At 56.8% G+C, this 21,188-nt stretch overlaps 1 protein-coding gene across 1 annotated transcript in view; it reads left to right on the top strand.

Annotated features, from left to right (window-relative positions):
* The first annotated feature begins 791 nt into the window (after nt 1-791).
* Nucleotides 792-21,188, top strand: part of UNC5A (unc-5 netrin receptor A) — a 57,202-nt gene continuing 36,805 nt past the window's right edge. Inside the window, exon 1 of the mRNA XM_079772960.1 lies at nt 792-1,053. Within this exon, the coding sequence (XP_079629086.1) occupies nt 984-1,053 (70 nt within the window). The 5' untranslated portion in view covers nt 792-983. The remainder of the gene's footprint in view (nt 1,054-21,188) is intronic.

Genomic DNA, 21,188 nt, shown 5'->3' with positions numbered 1-21,188 from the left:
CTTTACGCCCACATCTCCAGCGCTGTGCGCGCTCAGGGCGCAAACACCGCGCGCCCAGTCAGATATGCTGCGCCCTGTTGTTGTTTTCCTTAGGCTAACGGCGCCATGGGTTAGGGAAACCTTGGGTAACGCTGAGGTCCACCAGCCTACTTGCTTGGGACTGCGGGTGGCCCCGACTCTGGCCAGCCAGGGCACCTCTGCGGGCTGGCCGGGAATCCGGGCGCTCTCCCGCAGTCCCCTATCCAAGCCGCGGGCTGGTGGCATACCGCGGCGCGCTGACGGCCTCGGAACGCGGCTGGGAGGCGGGAATGGGGTATGATGGAGGAAGAGGACTGCAGTGGAATCTGCCCCGGGCACCCCTGCACCCGGCCGCTCTCTGCAGGCTGGGGCTACTTCTCGGTCGCCGCAGTCTCGGGCCCCTCCCGAGCCACCTGTGCGCAGGCTGGCGGGCCCGGGAGAGGCCGGATCCGAGAACCGATCCACTCCGGGTTTCAGACTTCTGTCCTTGTCCCTGGAGATCGCGCGGGGCGGTGGGAGGCCTTCCCGCCCACCACCTCAACCCGTCCTCGGGAGAGCCTAGGGCACCGCCTGGAGGGACCCCCGGAACTGGCGGTGGCCCGCGCGCACAGCGCCAGGCGGCCCGGCCCCTCCTTTCTTCCCCCGCCCCGCCCTGCCACCGCCCGCTCCGATATTCCATTCCGGGTTTTGAGGCGCGCGCCGGCCCGCTCCCGGGCTGCGGGCTCCGCACGGCGGCTGGCTGGGTGCGCGGCAAGGCTGTCGCTGCGCTCCGCCCTGGCTGCATTGCTGCGCTCTGGGTGCCCAGGGGAGCCACGCGCCGCGTGCGCCCCGTAACCGGCCGCCCGTGGGAGGGCAGTCCGCTGGCATGGGCCCCGAGGGCGCCCCGGGCAGGGGCTCTGGGCTGAGGCGCTGAAAGTCGCCCTCCCGCCCGCGGGGCCCCGCGCCCGGCTTGCCCGCCAGCGGCCATGGCCGTCCGGCCCGGCCTGTGGCCAGCGCTCCTGGGCATAGTCCTCGCCGCCTGGCTCCGCGGTTCCGGTGAGTCACATGCACGCTCGGGGGAGGTTTGCGGGGGACAGTGTGCTCGAACGCTCGCAGCTCTGGAATTGGGGAGGGGGGCTGTCCCTGACCCGCATTGCCAGACCCAGTTGGGAGCCCCCCGAGGCCAAACTTTGCGAGGCGGGACGCGGGGGCCGCCTCTTATTGTTGCGCAGCTTCCCCGCGCGCTTCCCCGGAAGCCTGGGTTCTGCCAAGTCCAGGAGCAGCTGTCAGCGCGCGGGGCTGGCGAGTGTAGACGCCCCACGCCTCAGGGCGAGGGAAGTTTGCTGGGTGCCGGCCCCAGAGCAGGGTCAGGGGTTTGAATCAACGCCCCGGGGGAGCCTGACTTTGAGGGTCCAGATTAGAGGGTTTTGACCACCTCCCAGTCCCCAGGAAATCAAGAAGGGCGGTTAAGATACCTCTTCCTGGTAGCATCTGCCTCAAACAGCTACTCACAGTTCCTAGCTTGGGCACCTGGTCTCTGCCCACGTCCAGAACACAGTGTCCTCCTCTGTCCCCGCCACACACGCTCGCACACGTACACACTCAGGCGTGGAGGCGCATACACGAGCCCCCAGCCTTTGCAGCCTGCACAGAGCACTGCGGGTCCCCCACTGGGGCTGTGGCTCCTGGGCCCCCTGGTTTGTGGGGGCCACAGTTGTGTACGGTGGGTTCACTGCCTCTTCCCCTTCTCCCGTTTACTACACAGCCCTTCCTCCTCCCTTTATGTCCCATTGGCCACCCTAACCTGCTTGGTAACTCAGCCCTCAACCCACCTCCTTTGGGGGGGCGGGTCCCCTGCATCCTTTGTCTGCTCTCCCTGAGCTTCCATTCAGGCTGAGCTGTTGAGTCCTCCTGATCTCTGCCCCCCACTCATGCACTTAGCAGAGCTGAACTTATTTATGAGTGTAGGGGGAGGGGGTCATATATGTGATCAAGAGGCCATGGGGCTTGCCCTAGCAATTCTTGATTCTTGCTGCCCCAAGAACCTGTGAGGTGCCCCCTCTGCTTGGCCAGGCCATTTTTAATCCCAGGGGTGTCGGGAGGGAGTGTTGGGGTTCCTGAGATTCAAAGCCAGACTGATCGAAGATCATCAATGCGTGATTGCTCAGAGACCAGTCAGATGATTGAGGCTGATAGCTGTTTCCTTAAAGGGACTCTATGTAGCTCATCCTGCACCCACCGCTGTCTGGCCACCCTCCTATGCTGCCCCTCAGTCCTCCATCTACCACATCCCATCCACTCTATATCCCTTCTCCATCATCCCATCACCCCCCCCCCCCCCAATCCTCACTTTAACAAACCCTGCTGCCCCATAACCTCCCCTTCTAATCCTGACCTAGCTGGGAGGCTGCACTGCCTCTGGGTGTGTGTTCCTATTGCACACATGTGCATGTTATGAGTATATGTGCCACACTCAGGGTGCAGCTGCACCACTAACCATCATGAGCTGCAAGGGAAGGTGTTGCCAGATAACGAGTAGGTGCCCAGGGGAAGGTTTACGAGTCAGACGTGCGAGAGGACTGTGTGGTCATATCTGCATATTGCCCATGTAAGCATGTGTGAGGGCTGTGAGTTGGCATGTGTGTCCTGGTGATGACAGGGCCTGGCAGTGTATGCAACACTGGTATATGTGTAGCCTGCCTCACATGTGTGATAGTTGTGAGCAGTTGCACAGGTGAGCATATGTAGGTAAGGGGGTGATGGGTGCTGGTGAAACAGAGAACCATAGCCTTGGGGGTGGGAGGTGCCACATGGATTCCTCAGGAGGCTGCAGAATTGGGGGACTGCATCCCTGGCTGGTGGGGCACCTGTTGAGGCCTGGCCCACGGTTGTCCAGGGAGCTGGCTGGTGGGCCCCTGTGCCATAGGACTGCCCTGGAGCAGAGCCTCCGGGCATCGACTCACAGGCCATAGGACTGCCCTGGAGCCTGTGGGAGGAGCTGCTGAAGGACATGGAGGGCCCCTCCTTCTCGTCTGGGCCCCTTACTATTGTCCTCCACAGGCTCCAGTCACTTGTACCCAGACAGGCTGGCCCTACAATGACCCTTGCTCCTCCTGCACCACCCATCAACTCCTCAGCAACATCAGCCAGGGGGGGGGGGTGGGGGGGGGGGGGAATGTGTGTGAGTGGCCAGCAGGGGGCGCCGGGGGCCAGCACAATGGCAGCTTCCTGCTCCCCAGGCTGAGCATCCACCTTGGGTCACACAAAAGCCTTCCCTTCAGCACACTCACCCAGTAGTCCCTTCTCTGTGCCTTTGAACACAGGGACCCATCTGTCTTACAGGGTTTTCCCATTCATATCCAGTCACACAGCTGGCACCTGCTTCCCTGCCCATGTGGGCCATACACACCTGTAGGCTTCTCTTCACACAGATCTCTGCAGTCCTGGGGAAGGGGCGCCATGGGGACTTGACCCCAATAACCTGGCCACGGTGGCTCAGTGGTTGAGCGTTGACCTATGAACCAGGAGATCATGGTTCAATTCCCAGTCAGGGCACATGCCCGGGTTGCAGGCTCGATCCCCAATTGTGCAGGAGGCAGCTGATAAATGATTTTCTCTTATCATTGATGTTTCTATCTCTCTCTCCCTCTCCCTTCCTCTCTGAAATCAATAAAGATATATATTTTTTAAATAATTTGTCCTGGTGGTCTCTTCCTCAGGGACCACCCCCATTTTCCGGGCTGGTCCTAGACTCCTCTGTCCACCTCTCACCCCCCTGACTGGAACAGTTGGTTGGGGGCATGGTGTCTTAATTCTTTAGGGCTAAGAAATACCCTGCTCTCACTCACTCTGCCTGCTCCGAGTAACCACGCTGCACTGGGCTGATCCATTGGGAGGGAGGTGTCCTCTCTGGCTCTGCTGCTGGTGGGCTCCTCCAGACAAGCTCCTTGGGGATGGGGTGGGCTAGGCTTTGGGGCCCCCAAGGTATCCCCAGAAGAGGTCTGGTCTTCTGACTCCCTTTGCCTGTGTTGGGAGGGACTTCCCTTAGGAGCCCAGGGATTGGGATTGGTTCAGGTAACAACCCCCAACCAAGAGGCACTGGCCTGGTTCCTGGGAGCAGCCAACTTTGGCCTCAGGCAGGAGCCAGGGTCCCCCCGCAAACTCCTAGGGCCCCCACCGTCTTACATCCCTTCCTCCTGCCTGGTGCTGCTCTGGGCTACAGATCTGCAGACTCAAATCATTCAATCTATAAGATGAGGGACCTCTTCTCCAGGCGAAGGCCCCAGTGCTGGGCTGGGCTGCGGCCTGGGAACACTTGTCCACACACATACAAGCTTGGGCCTGCTCATTCCAGGCCAAACATGTCCTGCTGCCCCTCCCTCCATGGGCCCTGTCCTCCCCCTCTCCCTATTCCCCAAGCCCGGGGCTGAAACCTTACAGTCTCCCTCAGCTCTCCCTTCTCCTTCACGCTTCATTTCTAATTTGTCACCAAGTCCTCCAGCTCAGTCCTACTTGTGACATTGCTTGTGTCCCTCTCCTCCTTTGTCACTCCCCCCAAGCTCCTTCCTTCCTCACCCTCCTTACCTAGACCAATGCCATAGCCACCCCAACTCATCCCCCTCCTGAGCCTCCTCCAATTAGACTAACGCTCCTGGTGCCCAGGCTGGAACCTGTGCCTCCCCAGTGCCTGCCTCCAGTACCAAGCCAGGAGCCCTTAGGGAAGCTCCGAGTAACCACGCTGCACTGGGCTGATCCATTGGGAGGGAGGTGTCCTCTCTGACTCTGCTGCTGCTGGGCTCCTCCAGACAAGCTCCAGCTTCTCCACTGTAGCTCCCTTGCCTTAAAGAACCTTGTACCCCTGACCCTGCCAGCCACACCCCTCACCCCCACCCCAACATCCTCAGCTCTATCTGTACTGTTCTGCTTATCTCAGCCCCCAGCTTTAATCCAGCCCCCTCCAAAAGGCCTCCTCAACTCCTCCCAGGGCCCATGCAGGGGCCAAGGCATGGTGAGGAGCTCTGAGTGGGCTACAGGACAGAGGTACTGGTTCCTCGGCCCTGGAGAAGCACACAGCCTGGAGAAGCACACAGCCTGGAGAAGCACAAAGCCTGGGGCAGCTGCCAGAAGCCTCCGGCCTGAGCCACCTTGTTCACTCTGGTGCTTCCCACAAGTAGTGCCATTGTCTATGGCACTAGGACCCTGCTCTCAGCCCCCAACATGCTCCCAGTCATGGCTAGTCACGTGCTTCTTTTTTCTCTTTATTTCCTCTGCTTGAGTTTGGGTTTTTTGGCTAGGCAGGGAGGGCTGCTGCAGCTGGGGAGAAGTTTGCTCTGACCTCCCTCAGCAGCCCTCCCTATCCCTGTCCCCGAACACAGACTGCCCTGCTCCAGGGTGACTGGAAATGGCACCTGTCCAGGGCAGGGATGAGCAAGGTGAGACCCCACCATGGAGTAGCTGTGCTCCGGCCCCTCACACTGACGGCAAGCCAGCTCTCATGAGTGTCCGTGTTTGTGGGTCCTTCACACAGGTTGTATGTCTGTATCTGTTGACTAGGAACCTCCCTGCTCATCCCACCCCTCCCAGGTGTAGACATTCCCAGATGGGTGTCTTCTTGTGCGAAGTATGTCGTTCTGGGTCCCAGAGCTGCAGACTCAACCCCCTGAAAGGTGGAGCTGAGGGGCACTGAGCAATGGTCTTACTCATCCTGAAGGGACACTCCGTCCCACCCCCATCCTCAGGGCTGGAGTTGGCACCAAGACTTGGGCTGCTCTGTGCAGCGCTCACTTGGGGCCCCTGGTTTAGGCTGAGCCCAGGAGAGCCTGGCCCCTGGCCCCAACCATCCTTCCCTCCAGATGAGCGCTCAGCTTCCTGCGACCAACTGTGCCAGCCCACCCCTTTGTTCTTCTTGTCTGCTCCCATGGGGGTGGCATTGGAGGGTCCTCCTGCCTTTTGGGGAGCCCCAGCCCCCTCTTCGTATCAGGTGGAGGAGGAAGGGCAGGGGTTTTGGAGGCAGATGGGCCCAGGTTTCAGTCTAAGCCACCTGACAAATAGCTGGTACTCCCCAGCCTGTTTCAGATCTGTTGAATAGGGTCACATCTGCTTCCTGGGGTGATAGTAATAAGCTGATGGGCAACATACAGAGAGCACCCCAGGGACTGGTGGGGTCCGAAGCTGTGTCGGGGCCCAAGCTCAGAGATAGGAGAGAAGGTCCCTCTTGTGAGCTGCTTCACTTCTTACTGCTCCAGCCCCAGGCAGGAGCCCTAGGCTGGAGTCATTGCCTCCACCCCCATCTGCCCACTCACCATCCCCTGCAGAGACTCAGGCCTGATTCAGACACAAAATCCTCCGATGTGTACAGAGCTTTGTCAGGGGGTTCTGTGAAGATGATGATTTGGGCTCAGCTTGTCCTGGAACTGTGTGCTGGTGATCATCTTTGACACACAGAACATGGCAGCAAAGGGAGGGTGGGAGCCCTGGATTAAACTCAATTCTAGTCTTGGCTCTGCCATTTTATTGCTTTGTGATTTTGGACAAATCACTTGACCTCTCTGGGCTGTTTGCTTCTTTGTATACTAAAAGATTGGACTTGGTGACTCTATTGGGGCAGAGGCTGGTGCCCAGGGAGGTTGCCTTGGGAGTCTGGGGTAGGGTGGACTGTGCACTCAACAGCAGGTTCCTCCAGGAACTGCTCACACCTGTCCAGCACCTGCTAAAGCCACCAACCACCTTGGCAGCAGCTGCCTGCATTGACTTGGAGCCAGGTGTCTGCTACCATGAGATTGAAGGTGGCTGTGAGGTAGAAGTAGGAATTTTGAGTCCCTGCATCCAAGCCAGGAAGCAGGGTCCTGCTTTAGCGGATGAACACCTCCAGTGGCAAAAACAGCCCTGCTTAGGGCCCCCAGTGCCTGAGGCCCACCCCTTTCCCAGGCACTAATGTCAGATGTAGCAAGCAGCCTTTGGCCTCCGGAGCCAGAACCCCAGGCATGTGGAGGAGGTGGTGGGCTGAGTTGGCAGGCTCTAAGGTCTTAGTCTGGACCAAGGCTGGGACCAGGGTGAGGCAAGCGAGGTGCCTCGGGTGCAAACTTTAAGTCATGCAAGTGCAGGGTCAGCGCCTGAGAGTAAGTGCCCTTGGCACCCGCTATGCCTAGTCCGGCCTCCTTATACTTCTTCAGTTTCTTTGCCACTCAAATGGAGTCATTAAAGGCTGGTTGTGCAGATTAGACAGCCTGATGCATGTCAATCCTAGCATACAGTAGGAACTCAATAAATGTTTGCAATTGATGGTGATGGATACGGCAGAGGGCACTGTCTGTCCCTTCCTTGGAGGAGTGGGAGGGTCCTTGGGGTCCTCTTTGTGGGAGAGGGTGCAGCTAGGGGTTCAGGAGGGAGGACAGAGGCCTGAGGGAAGGCCTCCATTTTGGGATGAGGGCAGGCCTGGTGTCTTTTCTCTGCCCCTTTGACATCCAGGGGTGGGGCATGTAGAAGCCCTACGTGTACCCCCAAGTGTGGTTGTTGGCTGGCCCATCCCAACCCTGTCTGAACTGGGGAAAGGGGGAGACGGTAGAGATCAGGAAAGGCCTAAATGGCAGCTGCTCATCCCTAGAGTAGGTCACAAAGGAGCAAGTTTTAGGTCCCATTCAGATGGGGAGGGGGCCCTGAATCCCTGCCTAGGAGTGGGGCCATGGTGAGATCATGGGGTGCCAGCATCCTGATGGGTGAGTCCCCTAGACCAGCCCCTCCCCAGGCCTTGATGTCAGAGCTGTGTCTGTCTGGAAGGCTCAGGGTCACCTTGAGCTCCAGGCAAATAAGTGGCTGGGATTTGGGGAGGGCAAGTCAGTCTAGATGGACTGAGCCTGAAGGACAGCTACAGGGTTCCTGGGGGGGGGGGGGGGGGCCCTCTGGGCGCTGTGTCCCACCTGTGCCCTACACCTCTCCAGCCAGGGTGGCAGGTGAGATTCCTGGCTTCCCACCCCAGCATGTCCAGCTGGCAGCCTGCAGGAAGGTACACCCCGAATTAGACCCTACCCCTCCTCACTGAGGCAGAGACCAAATGGAATTGGGGGGCTGCTCGTTTTTCCCCATGTCTGCATCTTTCCAGCCCCTGCCCCCGCACCGCTCCCCCCCCTCCAAAAAAAAAAGGGGGGTGGTGCCTTTTTTTGGAGTGCTAACTTAGCGCCCGTGCTTGCCCAGAGCCAACCCGCTCCCTAAAACAACCTCACCCCGCTGTCCTTGTTCTTGGTGGGCGGGGTCCCGGGCTAGAGGGAGGCCTCCGGCCAGGTGGATTGCGGGACACGGGAGCCGCGGTGGGGCGTCCGCGCCTGAGCCAATGGGAGCCGGAGTCGGGGTGGGGACCGGCGCGTCCTGCCCCGCAGCCCCCGCCTTGGGAAAGCGCGGTGAATTCGGCAGCGGTGCGGGGAAGGGGCGGGGTCCCTCCGCCCGCCAGCCCGCCCGGGGCCGCCCGCCGGATTAGCGGCTCTTTGTTCGGGGCCTGTTAACAAGTTCCTGGCTGAGCGCTCGGCTGCTACCCGGGGAGCCGGCGTCCAGCCTCCAGGCAGACGGCTGTCGGCCTCTGCCGTTCCCGGTTCCCGCGCCAGCTGCAGCCCCCGCCCCCGCCGCCTTCCTGGGCCCTGGCGACGTGGCTGGGCAGTGGGCCCCCCTGGCAGCCTGGGGGTGTAGGACTGGCAGAACCCCGACTGACCTCGCCACGGAAGGGAAGAGAACGCCCCATCCTCTGAGCACCTCCTACATGTCAGGGGCTTCCAGTGCACGGAATGAGGGAGGGCAGGCGTCCCAAACTCCTGGCCATCCTGGGGTTCCAACCCAGGTCTTTGACCCCCAAGCGCATTCTCCTGCTAAAAGGAGAGCAGCCTGGGGCAGGAAGAGCAGGAGCCTTCCGTGGCTGTCACCTTTTTATTATTATTATTATTCCTAATTACCTTGGTGGTAACCTTGGCGGGCTAGGTGAGGTTAGTCCCATTTATCAGATGAGGACACGGAGACTGAGAAGTGGCAGGGCTTGTTACTGCTTGGCCTGACCCCTCCCCCACTCTGACCCCTCCCCCGTGGCTATTTACTGTCAGGGCCTTGTATGGTGCCCCACAGACTTGGAAGACCTTGATTCTGGGCTAATCCCCTCACCTCCAGAGCCTATTTCCCCCTCTACATCCTGCCTTCTCACCCCCACTCCCTCATTTCCTAAACCCCGGCAAGGTTGTTGTCCAGATCACAGGAATTTTTATTACAAAACCCCTGGGGATTATCTTTCTGACTTGCTTAAGGACACAGGTCATGTTCAAAGCCCCTTTCTTTTAATGAGGAGGGATCCTTCCCCATAAGCTCTCCCAAATGGCTCTTGGCTTTTTCTTGGGGGCCACCCAGGATGGCTTCCCCCTTTTTATTTGTTTAAGACACAGCTCCTAAAAAAAAAAAAAAAAAAGACACAGCTCCTGCCTGGCACTCCAGTCCCTCAGCTGTTCCTGGTGTAGAATGGTTCTGAGCCCCGCCCTCCCTCCCCCCCCCCGCCCCCCCCTCCCCCGCCCCCCCGCCCCATCTCTACCCCTCACATCCTTGTTACCTGCCTCTGGATGTCAATCCTCGGCGCTCAGCCCACAGTGACACAATGGTCCAACATGGACTACTAGACTAGTATAGGATATTAAGTGTGTCTGTTGCAAGTATTGGAAATCCCAACTCAAATTAGCTTAAGGCAAAAAAGAAGACAGAGAGAGAGAGATTTATTAGTGCATGTAACTGAAAAGCCATGGGTAGCAACTGTGACTTCAGGCTGGTGCCATTCTCCAGCAGCCTCTCTCCTCAGAGTCCCAAGGTGACTGCCAGGAGTTACCAGACAGAGCTACATCCTTGCAGGCCCTATCTGGGGGTCGTGGGGAGTGAGGAGACAGAGAGCATCGTTTCCCTCAGCCACCCAACAGATGTCCAGGTCTTTCCTCATTGGTCCAGCTCAAGTGCTGTGCCATGTATGAGTCAGTCCGCACAGCCAGGGGTTATGGTTATGTGGTTGAGCCTGGGCCCAAGCCACCAATGCCACTGCCGTCACTCAGGCTGTGTGCCACCTCTCACAGCTTCCTGTCCACTGAATGGGGCTGGGCACATTGTCCTCAGATTTAACCGGTATGTCATCAATACATTTTGGCCAAGTATTTAATAGAAATGTTAAACTGCACCCGGGACACAGCCTGAGGCTCAACGACAAAGACCGGAGTCTGGATCCACACACGGGCTATGCTAGAAAACAATGCTGGGCACTCAACAGGTTTTGCATTCCCCTAAACGTGCTGTCATCTGGTTCATGTATCTCCATTTGCTGATCCTGAGATATGTTATCAGGTGCCTGGCTGAAGTCCAGACACACTGTTTCCAATCTGGCCATGATCTGCCAGAACAGCAACCTGTAAGAAGGGAAGCCGGTCTGGTGTGCTGGGTCCGTGGGGGCCCCAGCGTGACTTCCAGTGTCCCTGCTTCCCTTGGTCACCTGCCGCTGACGAAGAAGCCCCGCCAGAATCGTGCCTGGGGTTTGTGTCAGGTCCCCAGGCTATGGCTATTCCAGTTGTGGGGTTTTGTATCTATTCAGCATTCAGTCCCAGTCCCGCCAGAATGCAGCTTAGTGGGTATTTGGGGACCCCTTCATCTCAGTAGCAGGCACCATGCAAGACAAGTAAGTCATTTCCCCTGTCCTAGCTTCTTTTCTGCTTCAGAGCCCCCTTTTAAGCCTCTTTTTCCTTCTCTTAACAACCCAATTTCTCGCCAGTACTTTCCCCTTTTTGCTTAAATTTATGAGAATTGGTTTGTGTTGCTTGCACTCAATGAATCTAAATGATGCCTTCACCAAATCCAACTCTTTTTTGAAAACTAGACCGCAGCTCCCGCATCTCCTGCTCCATGACCGCTCTCGCCCCCTTTCTCAGGGGTCAGCAGTGGGTTCTGCAGGCTCCCTGCCAGGACCTGGCGATGGACCAGGACCAAGAGGCCTGACCTCTTTCAGGACAACCACTCGCCCGTGCTGACCTCGCCTTCTGGTCTTGTGTGCTTTCTTACTAGAGTTTGTCCTCACTCTCCACCTCAGTGTCCTCGGGTGCAAAACAGTGGCGTGGTGAGGCCAGCTTCCCAGCGCCCCCCACCCCACCCAGTCCGCAGGCCCACCCTTTCCTGGTCCCCTTCCTCCAAGCCCCCTCCGCGTCCCCGTAGCTTTTGCATTTCCCACAAGCCTCAACCTTCCTTGTTCAGTTCTCTAGCCCCTGCCTCTCACTGGTGACTTTGTGCTTGGTTTCGGGCCCTCTGTCCATGTTGAGCATGTCTGGCCGGACTCTGAGCCCACCTAGAAGTCTTGTAGCTGCCCTGGCACTCTTCTGGACTCCTTCTTCCTCCAGATCATTTGGGGTCACACAGCCAGAGGTTCAGCTTTGAGACCTACCTGTCCTCTCAAGCCCCTTTCATAACCTCTGGCTCCACTGGGGGCTTGTCTTTGGTGTGAGGTGCCTGAAGCCCACCTCCCATCGGTCAGAACACCCTGAGGGTGATCAGCATTCCTTCCCAGCCAAGACATGCTAGTGAATTTAACAGTGGCTCTCTGGGAGGGCTGGGGGGCCAGTTTTCATGGTGTAAATTCTGCCGCCATGGCCTATTTCAAGTTACCAACGTCATGTCGACCTCTTGCCAAGTTCCAGAAGTTTTAATGATGGGCTCTCCTGAGCCAGGCTGCGCTGGTTCCAGCACATGGCTGTTCTCTGGCCATAGGAAGAGTGATACAGGCTCCTTAGACTTCTACCTACGTGACCCATTGACCTCCTAGGCTTGGAGGGGATGCTCCTCCAGGCACCAGGCCTTTTGTGGGCTGAGGTGTGGGGAGTCAGTCAGGGAACAGAGATTTGTGGTTGAGAGGCAGAGCTCTAGAGCTGATGGTATAGGTTAGAATCCTAAAGTGGGAGACCTCAGGCAGGTGGTTTCTGCTCTCGGTGCCTCGGTTTCCTCATCCAGAAAACATGGGAAAAGAAAGGCTCCTGCCTCGGAGGGTCTCAAGGATGAAACGGGTTATTCCATGCCAGGCCCATATGACTGCTCCATGAATAGGAGTGGTCTCCATGCTGTGTGGATAGCAGCAGCTATGCTCACTTCTGTCCTCCCTCTGTGACACACCCCTGGAGGAAGGGAAGGAGGGAGGGAGGGAGGGAGGGAGGGAGGGAGGGAGGGAGGGAGGGAGGGACTGACTGTGTGGGTGTGTCCGTGTGGGTGTTGCAGGGGTGCAGGGTCCTTGTTTGACAGCACTGGCAGAGAGCATCAAGGGTTGGGCCTGAAGGTCTGGAATCTTGGGAAGTGCTCATTTTGGGGTGACGAGCTTTCATGAGAGGGCTTGAGAAGGAAGGCTGACTTGGGAAAGGATGACTCACCCAGAGTGACTTGTTCAGGTATGACTCCTAGAGCCAGGTGAGTCCCCAGAACTTGCAGGGGCTACAGTGACATTGAAGAGCCCAGACAGGCCAGGCAAGGACAGCCTACGTGCTGGCTGCAGGGTGGCCTGTGGCTTCAGGACTGGTCCCTGGCCAGCCTCCCTGTCCTCTAATCCCAGGTCGTGGGGACTCAAGGCCAGAGGAGGATGAGGACTCTGCCTGGGACCGTGGCATGTGGTGGGATTGGGCCAGAGATTGAAGGGAGGGGGAAGAGCACAGAGGCATTCCCTGGACAGCGTGTGTACAGGGAGCTGGGAGGCACAGCCCAGTCGGGGCAGATAGTGCCTGTGGGGGACCAGCCAGCGACAGGGCTGGCTAGGTCGCTGAGCTAGGGGGTGACAGGCAGTGAGCAGTGTTTAAGGAAGATTTATCTGGCAGCGCATGGAGGATAGATGGGAGCAGGGAGAGGCTGGAGGCAAGGAGACCAGCCAGGAGGCTGCGGCAGTCATCCAGGCAAGAAATGATGAGGGCTCCCTTTCCAGCAGGCGGGCAGCAGGGATGGGCTGGGAGAGATGGATGTGGGAGACTCTGGAAAGGAGGAGCCTCTGGATGTTGCATGTGGGGGACGAGGGCGGGGGGCCGGGGGAGAGACAAACATGATTCAGAGATTCTGAGCCTTGGGAAGTGATGTCAGAAACAGAACATGATCAGGGAGCCTCGAGGGAAAAGCTGAAAGAGCAAGAGGGCTCCACAGGGGGCTGGGGGGCTCCAGCGGGAACTCCCCCTGCCAGGCCCTACCAGAGCATGTCCATCAGGCAGGGCACTTTGGCCATAAGCAACAGAAACCGGTTCTGGCCAGGTTAAGACAAGGGAATGTAATGGTGGTGAGAGCTTGCAGATGCAACGGGTAATGGAGGGACAGATGTAAAGTCATGTCCTAGGAGAGAGGTCCTCAAAGGTCAGGGTGGCAGTGGGCTGTCACCTGCCTTCGGGGCACCGAAGGCAGGAGGGACATGGATTTGCTTTGTTCTGTGTAGCCCTAGAGGGCAGGGCCAGGGCCAGCAGATAAGACAGGAGGCTAAGACCTTCCTACACGCAGAGAGCCGTGGGAGGGAGCAGTGGGAGTCAGGGAGGAGGGGGAGGCAGCTGTGAGGAAGGCTGTGGGGAAAGGCCACACAGCTGAGGCCTGGAGGATGGCTGGGCCCATCAGAGGCAGGAGGAGCCGCTTGAGGGTCAGTGCTCAGAAGCATAAAGCCAGCGTTAGAGAACTGGGGAAGAGGTGGGTGGGCCGGAAGTAAAGGCCACTCGGAATTTGTAGAGCTGGGATGGAAGGCTCTCAGAGCCAGAAGAGGCTGGGTCCCTGAAGGCTGCAGAGGAGGAGGAGCAGGAGAAGGGTGAGTGCTTAGCGGGTGCAAAGCACTTGCACATAAGCTCCCTGTAGGTAGGCCTGGACGGGGAGTGACTTTCTCACATCACACGCAGCAGCCACCTTAGAGCCTGGTCCCAGCCCCAACCCCTCTGGGCATCCATCTGTGCAAGGGGCTGGGGTGGAAGGCCCTGGGCCCCATGAGCTTTTGAGGGAAATGGAGAGGATGGGCTGGGGGACAGGGCTAGGTGAGATGGGGCACCTCAGTCAGTAAGTAAGCACTGATGGAACCCCTAAAGTGTGCCGGGCCTGTGTTAGGCACTGCGGATATGCAACAAGGCGGGCACCATCCCCACCCTCAGGGAACTCATATTCTAGTGGGAGGAGATGACCATAAACAATTGTCAGAGTCAGAGAATGAGGACTGCTCTTCAGGAGTTGGAAGGCCAGCAGAGAGGGCCACGTGACCATGTGGCCACACGTGAACTAGATGTGGGCATGGTGGGTGGCAAGTTAGGCAAGATAGACTGGATGGTCAGGCCTCTCAGAGGAGGTGGTATGTGAGTTGAGACCCAAGTGATTGGAAGGAGCCACTGTGGGTACAGCTGCCTGGTTACTGGAGGGTCCATGTGGTCTGGGCACGGGGAGGTGTGGAGTTGGGTGAAGGGAAAGTATAATGACTTACCGCTGTGCTCATTTATACTAATGCCCCCTCAGCTTCCAGAAAGGCACAAAGTTGCTGAGGCAGGTCTGGGAAGGCCAGTGGGTGTGAGGAAGACGACTCAGAGGTGGGGTGCTGGGCGAGAGAGCCCACGTCTGGGATGGCAGGACACAGCCCTGGATGGGGGGTCAGGAGGCCTGGTCCCAGATCTGCTCTGTGTTCAGAGTATAAGCAAGCCCCGGACCAGACACACTCTCCGACTCATTTGTGAAATGGGGAGAAGGATCTAGAATGACTGAGTCCGGGCTATCATGGAGCAGATCCTGAGGCAGGGGCAGGGGTGAGGCAGGGACTGGGGAGGGTGTGGGGAGAAGGCAGGACGGGCCATTTCTGCGCCATCCTGCAGTCTCAGTGCCTCTGTCCCCACCACCCAGTATCAACGACTGGCCTGTAAAATGAGCTGATGTGCAATGGCGTCTCACCCTCCTCTCAAGCACTTGATGCATTAAGTTAAATTTGTATAACATAAAATTAACCATCTTAAAGCCTACAATTTAGTAGCACTTAGTACATTCACTGTGTTGTGCAACCATCACTTCTATCTAGTTCCAAAACATTTTCATCAACCCCAAAGCAGTCACTCCCCATTCCCCCCTCTCCCCAGCCCCTGGCAAACACCAACCTGCTTTCTGTGGCTATAGATTTGCCTCTTCTGGGTATTTCATGTAAATGGAATCAAACAATATGTGGCCTTTTGTGACTGTCTTCTTTCACTGAGCGTGATGTTCACACATAATGTTGCCCCACAGGGTGGCATGTGTCAGTACTGCATTCCTTTTCTTGGCTGAGTGATATTCCAAGGGAGACCACATCTGGGTCCCTGAAGGCTGCAGAGGAGGAGCAGGAGAAGTGTGAGTGCTTAGCGGGTGCAAAGCACTTGCACATAAGCTCCCTGTAGGTAGGCCTGGACGGGGAGTGACTTTCTCACATCATCATCCACTGGGTTGTTTTCATTTTTTTGGCTGTCGTGAATAATGCTGCTTTGAACATCCGCGTGCAAGTATTTGTTTAAACACCTACTTTCAGTTCTCTTGGGCACATAAAGTGGAATTGCTGGGGTCACGTGGTAATTCTAGGTTTAATTTTTTGAGGAACCGCCAAACTGTTTTTCTCAGGAACTGCACCCTTTTATGTTTCCATCAGCAAAGCACAAGGTTCCCATTTCTCCACATGCTTATTTCTGATATTAAATTCTTGTGAAAATTATTTTTATCCTCTCTTGGTGCTCATGCTTTATACGTGTTTGGGTCTGAGGGGATCCGTCTCGTATGGATCTCATTGTCCAGGATTGGCATCAGAGGGCAGGTTGGGGGACCGGGGCACCTGGGGGTATGAGAGCCTGCTAACTCTCCCTGGTCCTCTAACCTCAAGCAGTGGGTCAGGCTGGCTGTCAGGGGAGGGCTGGGCCTCTCCTCTCCTCTGGGACCCTTGCTCCCTTCCCCCTTCCCTCTTCCTCCCAAGGCTCCCAGCCTGGAACTGCCCTCCCTGCCCCCCTGCTCCGTCTTGTGTGTGTGTCTCTCGTCACCAGGATAAATGTAGCTACAAACAATGCGGCGGGCTGGGTGCTAATTTGTCAGACGCAGTGCACGGCTGTGATTCCGAATACATTAACATTTTCACATGAAATCATTTCAATTTTTAGTGATTAAGAAGTATTTGTCTTAAAGCATCAGGGTGATTTACTGCAGGCCTGGGGGGCAGTGGGGGCAGGGAAGCCCCAAGTGTGATGTCATTCATGGGCACCAGCGCAAGCAGAGCTCACGCCAGTCACTCCCCTGTGCCCACTGTGGGCTTCCTGGGTGTGGGGCTGGAGGTGGCAAGGAGTGGGCAAGTCACAGGACCTGGCGGGGGAGTGTATGGTCTAAGGGTCTCTGGAGGGCACTGTGCCCCAGATGCCTCAGCCCCCGCCCCCCATCTTCTTCCCTCTTCTCCACATCACTCAAGCCTCACTCAGAGAGGCTCCCCCTGGCCCTCTAACCTCAAGTAGCAGCCTGACTCTCTGTTTTAGCTTCTTCATGGCACTTACCAACATTAGGAATGATCTTTATTGACTTATTTACATCTTTATTTTCTACACATGCCCCCCCCCCAATTAGAACACAAGCTTCTTGAGGGACTGTGCCTGCTCACTGTTGTGTCCCCCATGGCTAGAACAATGCCTGGCACTAGAAGCTCAGTATTTGTTGGCTGAACAGACGGATGGATGGATGGATGGATGGATGGATGGATGGATGGATGGATGGGTAGGTAAGTGGACAGATGATGGGGAGGGAGGGAGGGTAGATGATTGTTCAGGAGACACAGAAGAACCTCACCATACCATGTGTCCCATCATCTTTCAATCAAGCGCCCTCTGGGACTTGAGGAACCCCAGCCCTACCCAGGCAAGCGACCTCTGGTATGCCAGGCTTCCAGGCACCTGGGAAGTACAAGTTCATTCGCAGCAGGGCTGGTACTCACAAGCTTCCACCCCCTCACTCTTCCTCATCACCCCCATTCTTTAGAGCCTGCCTGTGCCTCCCTCTCTGGGCGGATGGGAGTTACTGAGGGGTTCCCTAGGACTTTGGACAAACCAACTCCTCCAGGTCCCAACTGCTGCCAGACTTCTTGGCCAGGAACCCCCTCCTCCTCTCCTGGGAGCTCCCAAGCAGGGTGGCCCTATCCTGAGCAGCTCACAGGACAGCTAAGGTGTGGGCATAAAGGACATGCCTGCAGGGGGCACATGTGTGGCGTGTACCTGCCTGTGTACTGGTGAGACAGGATGTGCTCAGAGCTTTGCTGCGTGACAGGCTCCTGCAGGCCTCTCTCTGTCATGGCCACACAGGAGGCCCTTCTTCACCCTTGGGGCCTCCCCAACTTCTGTGGGCCTGCACCCCACCCACAGATCAGACCCCTCCCGCCACCGACCCCAGTGAAAGGAAAATAACTAGAAGCTTTTATCGTTCAGCAGAAGCAACATCAGAAAACAATTATTGTTTTAATTACCTGCTGTCACATACAAGACAGCAAGGCTGTAAAGTACGATAAAACCTTTCACGTTAATGGACTGCCAGCCTGGCCCAGGGTGCGCTTTACGGGACTGCAGCTGGCAACTCCAGTCAGCTGGTGTGGAGCTCCGGGGCCCCTTTTCCCTGTTCCAGGGGCCAGGTCTCCAATGCCAGGACCAGGGCACCCTTTGTGTCCACACTTCTACTGACACAGGGACACACTTGCCTTTTCGGCCCAGAAGTGCTCAAGACGGCTTATACACAGGAGCGTCCTGGAGGCTCCATCCCCTGCAGGTGAACTTGGATCGGCCCCTCTTTCTGCTTCTTGGAAGACATGCCAGTGTTGGGGTTGGGGCTAGCACATTGGGCCTGTCTTCCTAATTAGGCCCTCTCTCTGCAACTCTGCTCTGCTGTGCCCACCCCCAATCCTCCAGCCACTCAGGGCCAAGGCCCTGGCACCATCCTGGACTCCAGAGAGTCCATAAACCTGGTAACCTTTAACCTGTCTCCTCCTCCCTTACCCCCCTTTACCTCGTAGAGCCTGACCCCTGGCCACAGCCTTCTGGTGGAGTTCCTCATCTGTCATCCTGTCCCCAAGCAACCTGGCCCCACTGCTATGCCTGCATCTTTCTAAAGCCCACCGTGGAACCCTTGCTCAGGAACCAGCCCTGTTTTGTCCTAAGCACGTTCACATGCTGTCTCATTGAGGCCTTACAACATCATGCTCCCATTTTACAGATGTGGAAACTGAGGTGTGGAAAAGGCAAATGTTTGACTGGTAGTCTGACTTCAGAGGGCTGGTCTGAAGACTAAATGAGATAACAGTTGTGAAACACTTGGAACAGTGCCAGGACTAGAGTTCATGCCCAGTGCATTTCAGCTCTAATAATAATTCTCATGGTTGTTATTGTGGTCAGCCTGCAGCAAATCACTTATTTTCTCTACTTACCTCACTTTCTACATCTGTAAAATGGGACAGTGCTTGCCTGTACCATCAGATGAGAGGATCAGATTAGCCAGTGTCGGTGTGTGTGGCTGAGGCCAGGGTGTGTGGTAGGAATTCTAGACCTGTTAGCTGCTGTCCTTGCTGTTGCCATGGTAATGGTGGCCTGAAGTTAATGCTGTGAAGATAAGTTGAGTCCACATTATGCAACGCTCTTAATGCCACACTGAAGAGTTTTGAGCCATTCGAGAGACAGTGGGAAGCTGCTGCAGATTTAAAATCAGGAAAGCCATGTGATCAGATCTAGGTTTTAGAAGGATCTTGGTGGCAGATCAATGAGTGAGAGAGAAGGCTCAGTCCTAGAATGATCCAGATGAGGGCTGGCATGGCAGGGACTGTACCAGCCAGGGTGAAGGTGGACAGGCAGGGCTTGGTCACCCCTCAGGCAGAAAAGGAGCAAGAGGACAGTTTGTGGTTCGCAAGGGGATGGCCTCTGCCTAGACTCATACCTTTTTATATCCTCTCTTCCCTATCCAGTGCCAAGCATGGGACGGACGGGCACGCATGGTGGCCACTCTTGCCTCCAGGACATGGGTAATTGGCTAAGGCCTGGGGCCCAGCAGGGACATCTGGAGCTGAGGCCAAGTCGGAATAGGGAGGAACTCAACTCAAGAGAATCATTGCCTGGGATTGAGGTGTGGCTTCTCTGAGCAACCACAGGAGCCTGGCTTTGTCTCCTGGACCAGCTTGGGTGCAGCAGGCTAGATAGCTTAGGTCTGCCAGGATGGCTTCACTCATTAATTCATTCATCACCCACCCATTTGTTTATTCCTCAACTCATGTCTTCAACAAATATGTGTTGAGCACCATCTCTGAGCCAGACCTGGAGAGGCTGGGGAGAATGGGGGAACTGCACGCATGCCCTCTCACAGCCGATGTTCTGCCGGAGGAGATGGGCAACGCGCCAGAGAACAAATGAAGAAATGAAATCATTGCAGGCTGTCGGGAGTGCAGAAGAGAACACAGAAGGGGCTGAGACGGGTTGCCCCTCCTCTCTCCTCCTCTCAGTCGCTGTCCTGTCTGCCTGTGAGAAGTGGCTCATGCTCCCCAGCCCCACCAAGATGCATGGCTGGCACTAGCGACCCAGCCTGCCCCATATGTCTCCCTGTCTTCCCTGGATTACTCCCCCATTCTGGCCATCACTTCAGAGCTCTAATGTATTCCCCGGGGCCCAGGAGGGGCCATTCATTTAAAGGTCTTTCTGTGGAGGCTTTTCCTCTGAGGACGCTGAGAGGAAGAAAAATGCCAGGAGAGGACGAAAAAGAGCGAAAAGGATCTGATTTCAGAACTCCCAGGGAGCAGGACAGATGCAGAAGGGAGCAGGGCCCTGCTTGCTCAGAGGCGGATCTATCTAGAGGTGTAAGTGCCTCCCACCCTCCATCTCGCCCTCTGCCAGTCCCTGCAGGAGTGTGAGTCCCGCATCCTGCCTCCCAGGGGGAAGCTCTCCCCAGGTGCTGGGAGATGGTGTCCCTGATTAGAATTCAGTTTGCCAGTGTCCCTCCCTCATCCCTCCCAGCTCTCTGAGGAACCACATGTGTGCTGTGAGGGTTCCTGTGGGGACCAGCCTCCGTGTGCTCCATCCTCTGTAGCTGGGAAAAGTGGCTGGCAGGCTAGGCCCACCCTGTGCTAAGTGGCTAGGCAAGTCATGTGCCAATATGCCTGCCCCAGAGCAGAAAGGAGTGTGGGAGGTTGACAGGGATGCTCTGGACACTGCTTGCTGTTATCGTGACTCTCTAGGCTGGGAGTCTTCACCCCTTTGGGATTTCTGGAGGCAACTGCTTCTCATGGAAGCATTTGGAAATTCTAGGCCCCTGCCTCACCCCATGGGCAACCCCTGTCCTCCGCAGGCAGTGTGAACAGGGCGAGAGGTGGTCTCAGGGTGGCCTGGTGGAGTGACAAGTGTTCTCACGCACCACATGAGCCTCTGGCCTGGGCCCGGCTTGTACACCTGGAGGGGGACATTGGTATTGTTGTGGCTGAGGAAGTGTGTACCCATGGGTGACCTCACTGCAGGCTTGAAAAGCAGGAATGCCTGCTCCTGGCCCCTGGGAACTCGGGACCCCCTGCCAGGCCTGTCTCTCTTCTAAGAAAGAGCAGAGGCTGCCCTCCTGGTCTGGTGTGTGCTCCGAGTGTGAGTTTCACATAAATGTTCCAGGTGGGGGCAGCTGGGCAACTAACTGGGCGCCCTGCCCATGGCTGAGAGAGGTCTTCACCCAGGATTCTCTAACCGCCCAGTCCAAATTTCAGGGAATTCCCTGATCCTCTCCCAATAGTTCCAGATGCTCCAGAGCCTCTGATCCATTTCTCCCATGTGCTGGCATTTCCCTGCCTGGCTCCATCCCTTTCCCTCCTGTCAAACATATGAAATCACTGGGCTCATCAAAGGGCAGCATGAGCCTCCCCCCCCCCCCAACGTGCAGGTGTGTGAGTGAGGGGGGAGCGGGTGTGGGGTGAACAGTGTGTGCCCGAGTGTGGGTGTCAAGGCACCAGCATCAGTATCAGTGGATGATTTGATAAAGGGTGTGTATTTGTGTGTCTGTCCTCCGACTGTGTTTATCTAAAGTGTTCTGGGGTGTGGGTTCCATGTGTAAGTGAGTCTTGAAAATGGATTCTCTGGAATTCAAAGCAACTGTTTCATCATTGATAAGGAGCTGACAAAGAAAGGAAACAAAAGGTCTGAATGGATAAACAGTCTTCAGGATAGAGAAGT

The sequence above is a fragment of the Cnephaeus nilssonii genome (assembly GCF_951640355.1).
Source record: "Cnephaeus nilssonii genome assembly, chromosome: 5".
In the NCBI taxonomy this organism is placed as follows: domain Eukaryota; kingdom Metazoa; phylum Chordata; class Mammalia; order Chiroptera; family Vespertilionidae; genus Cnephaeus; species Cnephaeus nilssonii.
Note: the sequence above shows the minus strand (reverse complement) of the source record. Positions and strands in the feature narration are given on the sequence as shown.